This window comes from Neopelma chrysocephalum, unplaced genomic scaffold (genome assembly GCF_003984885.1).
Source record: "Neopelma chrysocephalum unplaced genomic scaffold, ASM398488v2 Primary Assembly neopelma1_60, whole genome shotgun sequence".
Taxonomy (NCBI): domain Eukaryota; kingdom Metazoa; phylum Chordata; class Aves; order Passeriformes; family Pipridae; genus Neopelma; species Neopelma chrysocephalum.
In genome coordinates this window covers 6,622,399-6,637,421 of record NW_020897715.1, presented here as the reverse complement: position 1 = coordinate 6,637,421, position 15,023 = coordinate 6,622,399, and the positions used below count along the sequence as shown (strand labels likewise).

General features: G+C 35.5%; 1 protein-coding gene across 11 annotated transcripts in view; it reads left to right on the top strand.

The window, feature by feature from the left end:
* NECTIN3 (nectin cell adhesion molecule 3) overlaps positions 1-15,023 on the top strand; it is an 88,221-nt gene that overhangs the window by 33,194 nt on the left and 40,004 nt on the right. For 5 of the 11 annotated variants that reach the window (XM_027680965.1, XM_027680970.1, XM_027680963.1 and 2 more), the window contains exon 7: positions 13,547-13,685. The exons of 1 other annotated variant lie outside the window; for it this stretch is intronic. In XM_027680965.1, coding sequence (XP_027536766.1) covers positions 13,547-13,685 — 139 coding nt within the window. Of the gene's footprint in view, positions 1-7,696; positions 10,764-13,546; positions 13,686-15,023 lie in introns of those variants that run through there. 5 more of the 11 variants (XM_027680962.1, XM_027680961.1, XM_027680964.1 and 2 more) reach the window with 1 other exon arrangement.

Sequence of the window (15,023 nt, the reverse complement as noted above, 5' to 3'; positions counted from 1 at the left end):
AAGTATCTCATGCAGAACTTGCTGATCTACTCAGTATAATATGGCAGAGGTGTGTGACTGTTTAGCATCACTGCTGTTGGAGCACACAACCTTGTATCTGTTAACACAATGTAATTAATGTTTTACTATGACACCTTCTTTGTGAAAGAACAGCATGACTTATGGTATATGTGAATGGTGCCCTACAGGAGTGAAAAAGCTCTCCAGGTTTCCATAATGGATTAAGAAAATTAGCTAATACATAGCTTGATCAATAAATATTAATGTCATTTTTATGAAGAAGATAATACAAACATGAAAATTAAAATATTTTCAATAAGTTATTGACATTTGTTGTTTTGATAAGGGAATTAAGGTCAGAGTGCATGCTGGCATGGATACAAACATAAATGACTCCTTAGTAAGAACTTAAAACTCAGTATGAACACTTAAGAGTGGAGATGCAAATTAGAACTTGAAACTAAAACTTAAGGTCCTGGATGTTTGAAGCCACATCTGTCAGAATTCATTTTTGATAGTTATCTGCATCTTTAAAACAAATGATGGGAGTTGCAGTCACACTGACACACTAGCTTTCCACAATGGCCTACATTGTAGTTAAGTTCTAATTAACTGCCTAGTTAATGACCTAGTTAACAGGAAACTTCTAAGTAGTTTGAGACAGTGGAATTATTTGTAAACAACTTAATGGCTAGAATTTTATATAACTTTTATATAAAACTTTTTTATATAAGTTAAAAGATTTCAAGTTATGAAAGTTACTTTGGTGAGAAATTGCTTTTGGATGCATGGTTCTAATTCTGCTTCTGTGAAGAAGAATTCATTGCTGCATAGAAGTCTCAAAACAGTAACAAAGACTGACATGTTTTAAGAAGTATCAAGTAAAAAAATTCAGATATCATAATTAAATAGGGTGAAATATTTGCCTGGATTCTAACATTGAAATACACTTAATCAGAAAATAACAGTACAGTTCATAGCTGTTTTCAGCCCTATGCTAATTCTCAGGAATGGGGGAAGTTTTTTCAAGTGCACCACTTTTCAAGTTGTCAGTTCTGTGAATATCATCTGCTGTAAGTAGAACTTGTGCTTTTTACCATGATTGTCATGCATGAAGATATAAGGCCATCATTCAAATTATGTTTGCAACTAACAGACCAAAATAGGCCAACCAGGAAGTCATGTATGGCGTTCCCTAAAATGAATCAAGTTTTTGAAAAGCAGAATAAGTGTACAGGCCATTTGGGCTGTGGGGACGGCTTGTGTTCTAGCCTATGGCAAATGTAACAGAGCTTAACAAGCTTACTGCAGAGATAGTTACGCTGCAGTAGTTGGTCTTTGATGTGAACTGATGGATACTGTTTACCATGAGCGCTGCTTTTCAGCTTTGTTCAGCAACTTTGTTTTGCTGTAGTGATTTACTTGCAGTTGGCAAACCTTAGCTGGTTTTAGGGAGCACCAAAACTGAACCTCAACTGGCTAGAAATTGTACAGTCGTGGTTCTCCTAGTTAAGTGCACCAGTAACAACAAATGCTTTAGTTGACATTAAATTAATTTCAGTTTTTTAAAACCTCATGTTGATCATGCTACCAAACTGATTAAAACCACTGTGTATTAACTTTGCATATATAGGAGAGTTGATAAAAAGGAGAGAGGCGGGGCAATTGTAAGTGTAACACCTGTGTTGTTTTCAGAATGTAATATAAAGTACATTTTATTGTAACTCTTAAGAATAACTTTTCAGTGTGATTGGCTTTTTAAATAACTGAAATGCCTTTAATGGTGCAGGATGGACAAGTAACTATGAAATAATCTTACCACCTTTAATATTTGACTTAAATGACGAGGTATCTAGTAATGGCAAATGTGGCACTGCTACACTATGAAGCAATCAGCAATAACATAAAATAAGCAATTAGCTTATTTTTCTATCTTTACTCTTATCCAATGTATAAAACTTGGCATAAAACAAAGGGAAAGCTTGAAGCTAGTGGACAAAGCTGTATCATCACACCATCTTTCAAATTTTAATTGTAAAGTTGTCAAAAAGGATTTATGATGTCAATGCTTCTGTACAGTCGCGATGCTGTTTTTTTTTAACTACTAGCAAAAAAATGTCTCAAGTTGAAATGTGTTGTAGGATTATAATGTAAGCTGAGCAAAAAAATTGCCTTTGGTCCTGATACTCATTGTTATTAAAAATACAGCTTTATTTTTTTTAAGTTTTCTTCTGCTCCTAGACTTTGTTAGTACTCTTAAGGTGGAATAGGGAAATAAAAGAGAAGTTGATACGGACTAAATGGTAAAATCACCAGTTTTTATTTACAGGAAATAATAAATCTTTACGGGGATAGAGAAATACTCAAATGTTATTTGAAGACAGTCTTTTTTTATATTGGTTTAAGGCACTGAAATCTTTGCTATTTTTTATTCATTCAGTGATGTAAAGGTAAATTTTTTGTGTAGTTTCCCAGCAAAAGCACGTCATGCTTCTCGTGGGGTTCAAGTGTTGAAGTTCTGGACGTAGCCCTGTAGTGCCAGGTTTTTGAAAACAAGCTGTCAGCTTGATATGTAAAGCACTTCCTCTTGCAATATTGATTTACTCAGTTTTCTTAGGTAAGGAATTGAATTTTGCTTTCTTGGCTCTGTGTTCCTTCACCTTCATACTGTTTACTGAGGCCTTTCCTTTCTCCACTTGCAAGCGAGAAGTGACCTGTGAGACTTGCATTCAGATAGGAACCTGCTTACTTCCTCTGTCATGACTGCCTTTGAGAGACACTACTTTTGTTAAAAGTAAAGCCAGCCTTTGTTAGCCAGCAGTCCTGGGAAGGTGTGGTTTTTAAGTACAGGGTCACCCTCTTGTAGAGTGGCCATTGTCAGGATTAACATAGGAGAGGCTGATCCTTGGTTTTACTTTTGTTTCTTCATATATAAATCTCTGTTCTGAGAGCATTGTGAATTCAGGCACTCGTTTATTTTCTAAAGTACAAACTGTTGGGGTTTTTTTCTGTTGTATAGCAAAGGACTTCCCAGGATATTCTGACTGTTAACTTCCTTGCTCCCTGGTATGGCGTGCTTTGAAACTTTAATGGTCTTCCTGAATGTTCCTTCATGCTTGAGCTTATGTTAATTATAAGTTTCTCCTGTATCCCAAAGAAATACCAAAGTCTTCTATTTGGTGTGTGGAAATCCCAACCAGAAACTACAAAAGTACTCTGAACTTTGAAAGTGGATGCTTGACTCTTATGAAAGAAATTGATGGTACCTGTCTGCATATCATGCTGCCAAAATAGATGTGGGGGCACATACACTGAAAAATAATCTAAAGGGAAATGTTCTATTCCAGTGTGGAGCCTTCATAGACAAGAAACTGTGGGGAGAGGGTTACCCAGTGTCCTCATCTACTTCTTGACTTTTAGAGTCGCAGTGATTGGAGAAAGAATTCTAAGTTTCCACATCAGTTCTTCTTGGACATTTCTGAAAGCCTCCTTTGATGGAAAGGCAGCTTTCCCTGCTGTTATAAAGGAGTTGCTATGTAAGCTTTTCAACAGTTGAGAGAAAGGGTTGTTTTTATAACACCCAGCTACATTGAATTATTATTCAATTTTAAGTACTTGCCATGTAAGTGAAATTTAGCAACAACAGCGGATTAAAAAGCAAAGGTAAATATGTCTCTGTGCGAACACACATGTAATACAGGTACAGACAGATACTTATCACTTAGGAAAATGACAAGTTCAAAGAGATCTTGTAATTTGTGCAAAGCCAACTCAGTTTTGGATTATAAGTAATTGATAGCAGGTCCTTGGCAAAGAAAGGGATGTTTGCACCTTGAATCGTGTGGGTTTTATTTTTTTTCAAATAAGGAGAACTACTTTTAGCCACTTTATTGTGACTTTTGGAACTAGGCAAACTTTGTCTATATTAATTCACAACAATTATCCAAGAAACCTTTCCTTCCAAAACTACTTCTGTAATGTTTAACTGACATTTTAACCAATGGAGATGTGTGCCAGTATTGAATTATCTTACCTATTATAGAGCTGGTCACCTTACCTCTGAATTATTTCATAGTGGCCTAAATCCAAAGTGATTTATAGTTTAAAAATATTGTATTTCCTAGTTGATTTTCTTACAATGATGTGCTTGTTGATATTGATACCAAGACAGGACTTAACCTAAGATTTTGAAGCTAATGATCTGGTTCAAAGGATGCTCCATCCATTTCTTTCCACATTCATCTTTCTGACACTTGGCTTGTTGTTGGCTTTGACTTACCACAGAAGCAAAGGTGGGTCCTCATCGTTCAAATGTCTGGGTACTTCAGGGGGATTGAAGTGGGAAGATGTGGTGTTTGAGACATGACACATGTCATGTTAATTGGATGTCTCTACTAAAATTAATTTTAGAAACTCACCTTCCCAGGGAAAGTTGTTTGTATTGTAAGAGTTGAGAAAACAATCAAGAATAGTCATTTAAGGAAAAAATAAAATTATCAGACTCACACTGTCTAAAGTTGGTACTGTCTTTTATTGGAAACATCTGGGAAAATAATTAGTAGAGGAAAAACTAAGCAGTATACAAGGACCATGATGCTTTGAGGTGGTATTGGAGTTTCATTTGAAGTGAACAGCAAGTCTTGCTTTACTTGGCAGAAAACTGTCATAAGCTTTGAAGCAAAAACTTGGCTTCTTTATGTGCATGGAGTGAGTTGATTGGCTTAGTATATTGATACTAGAAAACTGGTTTTTGCTTTCCTCGATTATGTCTCTTGCTTTAATGGGGATGGTAGCTATGGAAAAGGAGAAGAAATTTTGTGGGGGTCTTGGCTGGTCCTCACTACTGCAGGGCATATGTAATAAGGATGTGAACAGAGCTCAGAACAATAAGAAACAAAAACTGAAATCAAGATACATTTAACCTAAGCCCAAATATTTTTTAGAATTTATGCCACTTTTAGCTCCCTGACCTGCATGGATATTTTAGTATGTTGTTGTAGTTTGTGCAGCAGCACGAGCCTGCATCAGTGAAAGCTGTTAAACATTGGGTCCTAAGTAAAATGTGGGAAATTGTTGCTTTTGGATCAAGTGCCATATGAAACAATTAAAATTTTGTGCTCAATGTTTTGTAAAAAGCATTCAGAATTCAAACATGTATTGGTGATTATGTGAAGTAGTATAATTAAACAGCTTTCTAATATGAAAGAGTATTGTCTTTCATACCAACAGACAAGAGTGGCATTTTCTTGATTTGGAGATATCATTTGAGATGTGATTTGCCAGCAAAATATTATGGAGTAGACATAAAAACTTTGTCATTCCTGATTTTAATATTGTTCTCTATTTGGGAAACCTGCTTGGTACAGGAAGTGAAAAAAAAAACAACTTAAGTTTTACATTTAAAAAGCTCTGGGTGACATAAGAAGTGAAGTTCACTTGTTCTTAGTTGTAATTGGCCTTTTAAACAAGAAGGGACAACTTTATTTTGTCATTCTTGAAACAGTAAGAGGTATGGACACAGGCAGTACAGGTATCATGGTTATATATATTCTAGGAATACATAAAAACAAATGCTTAATTGAGCATACATTTGCAATTTATTTAAGATAATTGTGCTAATTAGTTATTTTAGATAATGCAGCTGGACAACCTGAAAACTGGTGGATGAATCAGAAGTTAAGGAAAAGCTTTTGTAAAACACAGTTTGTTAGTTGCGATTTTTTTTAATATATTGAGTGTAATTACCGCTGTGCTTACTTCACGTATGTGATGATTAAATTTGTCAGGATGCAAGTACTACATATTTGTGCATGTGGAAGATGGGACTTAAAACCTCAGTATCAAAGGGAAATAAATGACCAATGGCAAAGCCAGTTTAAAAAAAAAAAAGTATAAATAGAGCTAAAAAATCTTGTGTCTAAAGCAAATACCTTTTCAAGGAAGTGGAGTTTGAGTTTATCTTCTGGATTTATGGATGTGTGGGACATGGAAGCCTGGTAAACTTGGATTCCTTAATCTCTACTTCTTTGTTAAATTATCAAACTTACTTTAAATCAGTTTTTACTAAAATCATAATCTGAATTCCTCTTGTTCATTTTGATAGTGCATCCTTCTTGTTCGGTTTTCTGTCTTCTGTCAAATTAATTTCATTTACGTATAGCTCCCTAACAAATCACCACTTTTACATAGCAAGTAATATAATTATGCATTTTGAAAACCTGTATAAAACTTTACTTATTGTGTGAAGCTTAAAATACTGCATTAAGCAGTAAGATGCAGTCTGAAGATGTGTAGTGATCATGACAAATGTGACGATTCTGTCTACTAGGAGAGAATTGTATATCTGTCTCTGAGTAGTAAGATGAAAAATCATATTTATGGCTATTTGTGATTTGTCAAATAATTGGAAGCCTGACAGATCTCTAGTTCTATCTGGTTTGCTTCTCGTGGTGTTAAATCTAGGGTGCCTCTAATATGGTGGTAGTAGTAGTTCCATGAATCTTGCTTATGGGCATTTAACTAAATTACATGGTGTAATGAGCTACTTGGCTGTCCACGTAATATTCTCTCTAAAAGGTTCGAGCTGTAATAACATGTTTAGTGTTGCTTTATTGATTTTTAAAATAATTAGCTTGCATTGGGCAAGGCAAAAAGTAGGGTTTTTTCAGTGTGGCACAGAAATAAGAACTGGAGTTGCATAAAACATTGTGACTGACTGGTATAATCTCAGGAGGCTTTCTTGGTGTCATCAGCCCATCACTTGGAACCTTGTCAGCAATACAGATGCATACATCTCCAGTAGACCTAAAGAACAAAGGAAAAAGCCGTGTGCTGGACAAGTGTGGTAGCTGGCAGTCTCTTGTTTACATACATAACCTGACATGAAATCAATTGGTATTTTATATTGAGGAATGAATATGGAAATTTCTTTGTGCATGAGGCATCAAATTGCTTTTAAGAGGAATGCATAGAAATAATTTTTACTTGAAATGTTCTGGTTTTTTATTATTATTTTTAAAACCTCAAGGCTCCTTGCTCAACATAAGTGTTACTTTGAGATTAATACATGCCATTTTTAACTATGCTTCTTTCACTAATCCCAAGGTGAGGCTGAGTAAGTTGTATTAATGAAATAAATGTTTTTGGAGAGATTAGCTTAAAAATCAGTAGTTCATGCGTTGCTGACTGAACACACAACTCATAGTTTTTCATTCTTATACTTAATGCCCTGAACAATTTCTGAAGTGGGAATTTAGTGTGAAATAATTGACTCTGTGGCATAATCAGTTAATTTGATCCAGCATTCCTAACTGCTGGATGGAAAGTTAGAGGACTGCTTGGGTTTTTCCTCCATGAAGGAGGTAAATAACAAATGAACAGTCAACATCTGAGCAGAAAACCTGCATCTCCTTACTTTGAGGAGGGCAGTGTCTACTTGAAGATGATTTTTATTTTGTTTACTCCCTGTACTTTCTATCCTTCTGCAGCATAGCTAAAAACCGCATTTAATGAAGCTAGTTCAAAGCTTGTGGAAAATGTAAGACTTTTTGTAGTGCCATGAACTTGAGAATGAAAAACTATTCTTGTAGAACAGACCCATCAACTTTGCTTTCTTATAAACCCTTAACTGATTTAGCTTGCATTGACATTCTGTGCCTTTTCTGTGTCTTGTCTACTTCTTTGCTCTTTCCATTAGATCCTCCTACTACTACCACTCGGCTGCCCACGGTTCCCTGGCATCCTTCGACTGATGGCATCACAGGTTTAGCAACACAGCCTAGAATAATAGATTTCCCAACATCAACCTTGCCAACAATGCAGGACGACTCTTGGGGTACCATCATCGGTTCTGTGGTGGGTGGGCTTCTTTTACTCTCACTTCTCAGTATTCTGGGTGCAGTTCTCTGCTATAGGAGAAGAAAGACGTTCCGTGGTGACTACTTTGCTAAGAGCTACATTCCACCGTCAGATATGCAAAAAGAGTCTCAAATAGATGTTCTTCAGTCAGATGATGTGGATTCTTACCCTGACAGTTTAAAAAAAGAAATTAACCATCCAATGAACATAATATCTAAAGATTATTTAGAAGACCCTGAAAAACCTGAGTTGAACAATGTAGACAATACTAACAGGTACCAGGAACGTTATGAAAGACGAATGGATTACTATGAAGGTGGAACATATGGATTGAATTTTATGGGTGGTGAATTATACGATGATGAGGACTTTGTTTCTCACTTAGATGGTGCGGTAATATCTCGGAGGGAGTGGTATGTGTAGTAACCACTGAAAACTAAACGTGTATCTGCAGTTCATTTCATTGGCTGGTCACTTTCAGATTGTTTATACTTACACAAGAGAGGAGGAATAAACTTTTTGAAACTGAATTTTTTTTTTGAAGGTTTTTATATTGTAACTTGACACAATGAAATACTGAATCCGGGGAAAATGTATTTGAGCTGCTTTCTTTCCCAATGCTGTACTACTGTTTAAAATTGGAGTTTTAACGCAGAGTGCTTATATTGGTCTATGTCAGAGGTAAAAAAAAGGCTAAATTAAAGTTCCCATTCAATATTGTTTAAGAATAAAAAGTGACTGTCTTGGTTCTCTGATTTAAAAAGAGGTTTACCTAAGTCAATGATCAAATATAATCTTTTGGGGCTTTGAACTATTCCAGTGTAGGTACTATCCATGGTAAACTTAATGCTTCTATATAGCAAATACTTTACCAATTAAAATGAGTTACAGCAGAATTAAAGCTTTATTTTTTAGGTTTTTTTCTGAATAAAAACGAATACCTCTTAGCATTTCAATGAGCCTTCTTGTAACTATATACTTAAAAGTTAAGTCATTGCACTGAAACTAACTTATGAACAAAATTTTGAGGAGTAACTGTAAACAGGTCAAAGGCTTGTATTTGAATAAGATGAAAAGTTATTTTTTTATAGTCATTGATTTCTAAAGCTTATTCTAGTGTCTGTATATACATACAGTAAGGTATTTTGTTAGGCCTGTAATTGGCAGGATGTCAAAACTCATTAACGCATACAAGGTGCTCTTTGCAAGTACACAGGGTGCAATTTTTGAGACCTGTTTCGGAGGCTATGTGGGAATCTTACTGTTGAATTTGAAAGCTGGAGAATTGGACACAACTAAGGAGAATAATATAGATTCCGAAGCTGGAGGCTAATGTGAATTTGCTTATTTTCCCAGGTGCCAAAAAACGTTAAGAGTTTTTATGACCGGAGGTTAAAACAGCGGTTTTACGCTGCTTCCGAATAAGTTTCAATGCTTGCTTTGAAGAGGGTAACTAGTTTCAGATTATTAGTAGGGAAGTGGACACTTGCACTGCTACTTCATTTATTGAAAACACACTCTCCAGTGATGCAACTACAGAATCTATGAAATAGGAATTCTGATGACTTGTGCAGTCTCTGTACTGCAGTGGGTTTGTTTTCCCTGCAAATAATCAATACTGATTTAACAACATGTTCTTGTTCTTTCCAATGACATTGTATCCATTATATGTAGGACATCTTGTTTGACATCTGAAGTAGTTCTACTTTGTCTTGAGCAGATTCACCAGACTAAATCTGCTGATTATTTAGGGAGGAATGAAAAAACTTTAGAGGAATTACAGAACAGTGATAAATTCATACTTAGAATAGTAGACCTTTTGAAGTGCCATTTTTAAGTGTTTAGCTTAAGGAAATTGAAGCTGATAAGGCTATTAGTATTTGGAACCTGAAAAGGGAAAAGTCTCTGCTACCTTTGACGTGAAATAGGCTGCATTATTACAGCTGCTTCATGAGCATTCATGTTGGAAGTTCTTTTCTAGCCTCACGATGTTTGGTAGCTTTACAGCATTTAGAGCTTCATGAACATAGTTGTATTGAGCGTTATAGACAATACACTGTGATTGCATATGACTGCATGTCTTCAAAAAACATTAAGACAACAGCTTCATTTGAAATTCCAATGGAAAAGCATCCCTAAACAACTTAAGTTTGTGTTTGGATTAATGGAGTACTAATACACGATTGACCAAAGTCTCGAGAACAATAGCAAGTGGTTATCTGTAGTTTGAGTGCATACACAAGGAAAGGAGTCACATTTCTAGCAGAAGGTTCTGATCCAAATTATTTCTGGAATAAAGAGATTATACCTCTCTTCAAATAAAAATACTTGATATATCATCTTTAAAAGATGGTGTTACTTTGAAATAAACATAACCATAAACCAGTTTTCCACATGGGATATCTTGCTTTTGTCTCTGTGGATTTTTTTGCTTTGATTTTTAAAATATATATATGTTTAATTCCTATGGGTTAAGAAGTTGAAATGTTCTGGAATTGAAGTTGATAATATGGATAGGGCTTACGCGTGTTGCAATGTTTTGTACATTATGTCTGCTGTAAAAAGAATTGATTGTAAGTACAAATGGCTGTTGTGTGAATAAACTTTTTGTTACATTCTGGAACATAGGTAGTGTTCAAAAATGTTTCAAAGGTATGTTCTTTAAAATTGAAGGCAGAAAAGCACAATAAACCCAGAGGCTGGATAGAATGAACTGAAGTGTTTAAACTGTTTAAGATGGGCTTTTTAGTACTTCCCCTTGTAGACCCTAAGCTTATAAAACAAGTGTCTTCAGGAACTATTTTAAGAAGATAAGAGAATGATAAATGGGGATAGTTGCTGCCAAACAATTTCACTTGAAACACAGCTGATCCACTATCTAGGAACTGCCTGCTTTAAAAAAAAAACTCTCATTTTTTTCATTCTTTTGTTTTTGGTTGCTGTAGCTCTGCTTTAAACTGTATTTCTTGGAGTGAATCAGTTCCCATCTGTTTCTGACCAACTGGTAGTTAAAATGCTGCATAGCTGACACCATGGATCTTAGGTGCTTTCTAGCTTCTTCACCTTGGCATGGTGGTCTGGGTTTCTGATCATTTTCCTGGTAGGGCTGATGAAATTTTTGTGCCTCCATTTTTGCCAAAGCAAAATAAGAAAGTAAATTCAGTGTGCCCTGTGGTAATTGCACTTCAGTTCCTGTGTGTTGTTACTCTTGATGTGGGATATCACTATTTTTATTGGTGTTCAGAAGCAAATCGGTGGTTCTTGTCTCACACAAAATGGGATTCAACAGCTGGACTTTGATTGAAAGTAGAATGCTCTATGGTGTTTCAACATTAGAATAGAATTTACCAGAAAAAAGGCACTGTGAAGTTAGTATGAAACAGTCAAGAAACTCTTCTGGTGTAATCACAAGACCAAAGCCTCTTCCTCAATTCTGGACCTAACAGCATATATTAGTTACTTGCGATTTTTCTCACTTAAAGAAGAGGGTACCCAGTATAAACTAAACCTAAGCCAATTAAAAGGCAGTGCTTAGGTGGGTCTTCCCCTGATTCATATGCCCATTCTTAGAAGAAACTAGGATTTATGTTTCTGTTGTGGTTTAAACCCAGCTGGCAACTGAGCACCACACCAGTGCTCACTCACCTCCCCTCTCTCCCCACCACCCTGGTCAAATGGGGAGAAAAATCAAAAGTAAAACCTGTATGTTGAGATAAGAACAATTTGCTATTTGAAAACAAGGTAAATTATTAAATTTATAATAGGAAATAATAATGATAATCAAAAAGAAACCCAAACAAACAAGTGGTGTGCAATACTATTGCTCCCCACCTGCTGACCAATACCAGATCCCCTCCCTGAACCCAGAGTGGCCTCCCTTCTGGGTAACTTCACTTGTTTACGTACTGGGCATGATATTCTGTGGTTTGGAGTATTCCTTTGGCCAGTTTGGACCACCAGTCCTAGCGATGCTCCCTCACAGTTTTCTTTGTGTACCTCCTCTGAAACACACACACACAAAAAAAAAAAAGTCCAGCACAAACCAAAACATGAGTGTGTTATCAACATTATTGTCACGCTGAATCCAAAACACAGCACTGTACCAGCTACTGAGAAGAAATTGAGTCTCTCCCAGCAAAACCAGGACGGTTTCATGGTATTCAGCCTGACACAAATGGAGCTTATGCCAAGAAAGCCATTATGTAAACTAGAACAATGATCACTGAAGGCAGTATGTTAATTAATTTTGTGGAGTGAATCAGCTTCTGCAAGTTGTTACTCCATGACTTTATTCTGTAACTTTAAGGAAGTCACAAAAAAAAAATCTTATTTCAGTTTTATTCAAGCTTAATAAATACTCAAACATACCTTTATGAGTGTGATCCCAGGGTAGTATTGCTATTGCATCTTTCATATGCAGTGAGAGGACAGGAATCTCTTTATTAGATTCCAAGGTAAATGTTTTGGGTTTTGTTTTTTCTAATGAGAGATTATTCTGTCCAACTTTTCAGAATACAGGCAGAACAACATTAGAATTTTGAGTCATTGATAGAACATATTGAATATTTCAAGGGGTTTTTTTACCTGTGAATAGAACATACAGTTGAAAGGGCTCTCAAAATTTCCTCTGGTAAGAGATTAAATAGAGGATGGTCATGTCTTGTTTGGAAAATAGCTGAAGTAGACTGCTTTAGAAATATGTTGAGGTATAGAACTGTGTTAATTTTCAAATTCTTTACTGTTACCCTTTCTGATTCAGTATTCAATGTAGATCAGAGCATTATTTAATGTATGCTACCTATATTTTACAGGTAAGAGTTTTAGTGCATCTAATATGAGCTACTCCAGTTGTGCAACTTTTTGATGAGCCTGTTGATCCAAGTTTGAAATAACTGGGCTTGATGATTTTAAATCAAAGTTCTAGCAGGTTTTTCAGTTTTGAGGCTTAAAGCATTCAATTCCAAGCATAGTGAAAGGAGTGACCTTTAAAGACTGACAAGTATGTTAATTCAGTATGAGAGTTGTTAAACGTTGGATTTGACAATGCTAAGGTCAAACAAAAAATGCTTTAGAAGGAAAAAGACACTTTTTTTTCCTTCCCCTCTTATTAAAATTTATTTATGAAAATTACTTTCTTGTAGCTTGAAGTGTGAAGTCCTAGAGATGGTAGGTGGCCTTAGTGGTTGGTTTTATAAGTACAAGCCAAGTAATTAGTAAGTTTGCATGTTCATTGCTCCTAGTAGTATATCTTTTTTTCTCCTGATTTTATGTTTTCCTTTTTGCTTTCTGCAGACTTCAATGTCTTTAAAGAAAGATTGCCAATAAAGCCATAGTTGTCTAGGTTTTTGAATTAACACCTTGTTAGCTCATGCAAGTGCAAAGCATGTATTCTGTAACATCGTATTGCCTTGAAATGGAAAATAAAAGCATGCAGCTACTATTTATTAAAAGTAGTCAATGACACTTTTGAAATCAGGTTATGATTTCATTAACTGTCTTAATTCAACCAGTTTTTTAACTTGGTGAGTGGAGCCAGAACTGCAAGAGTGCTAGTGCAGGATAAGGCTTTCTGTTTGGTGGTAGAAGGAAGAAGCATTTCTCAGAACAACTGAACAAGCTGAAGTAGCTTATCTGAGTACTGAAAGTATGTGAACTTCTTAAAGGTGTAATCTGTGCTATCACATTGCAGATGTGCCATTTAAGCAGACATCTTCTGTTGCTGTAGCAGGGGCTGTGATTGGGGCAGTCCTTGCTCTTTTTATCATTACCATCTTTGTGACAGTGCTGCTGACCCCGAGGAAAAAAAGGCCATCCTATCTTGACAAAGTGTGAGTATGTGTTGGAATTTTTTTTTGTTGTTGTTCAATTGAAAGTAATATATAGAGAGCATTTGTAAACGTCTGAGTTTACTTAATAGCTATTCAGCTGTCATGATTTCAAGGCTGTATTTTCAGAGTAGAAAATATGAAATCATATGCATTTTTGTAAAAGAAATGAGATCATAAGAGTGACTTCAGAGGTAATATAATGCTTTATCTCTTCAGAAGGGTTTTTTTTTTGAAATAAAATTTATAGATTTAACTGGAGGGCAGGGGAGAGTTCCCTCTTGACTGATTCCACAGACTAGTAGTTTGTTGTACCTGTGGGTCTAATTTGAAAGCAGATTGACCATGCTTTGCAGAAGTGAAGGCCTGCTAAGATTTACTCTAATATATGTGTAAAATTAAGCAAGCACCCACAGACATGTACTTGGAAATGACTGACTTAATGTGCTTTCTAGTTATTTCTTTAAGTCTCTGGTGCAGACAGGTGATTTACTTTTTTGAGCATCCAAATGGTCAAACAAAAAAGAAGCAAACAAAAAAAAGTCTGAAAAGATTTTATCAGTTAAAGTGGATGATGTTTAGGCCCTGTTTGGAACATGCATAAAAAGTGATGATGGCTTTAAATACAAGTATTTTTGCACATGCAATATACAGTGAACACTTAATGAGAGATGAAAATGTCTGTCATGTCTGTATATATACTTAATGGGGAATAGAATTAAATAACTTAGAACCTTTAGCATAAAATAAGTTTCCTCGTTTGCATTGAGCTAGCAAGATAATTACTTCTGAGTAATTTCTAAGATGGTTAGAAATTCTGTTTTCTTGTTTGTTTGTCTTAGATTCTGTACCTGAAATGTATTTAAATGAACAGTCTTAAACATTTAAATTCTTTTAGAATCATTTGCTTTCACTGAGAAGGTTACAATGGAAAAAGTCTTGCATGCAATAATGGATAGTAAGGCTTTCTCAAAGGCTTTTTAAAGAAAGGGTGTAGTTAAAAATGTTGCTCAAACTGTATCTCATAACCTAGAAAACATGATAGATAACAGTAGTTCCTAACCCTACTTAATTGGAGTGTATGGGGAGAGGTTCAGTCTACTTAACCTCTTATAGGGTAAAGAGTGAATTATAGGGGGTGCTTTTCTATAGAAAGTGTGTGGCTGAATGACTGCCAGTGATAGATGTGTTACATTACAATATTTCACTTGTGTCATTGGTGACTGAAAGGTGTGTGTCCCTGAATACTGAGTGTTGGATGATTTGGCAGTTAAATAAATAATATCTGACCATTCAATTGGACTTCACAAACATGACGTCATATTTGATTCTTTCTTTACT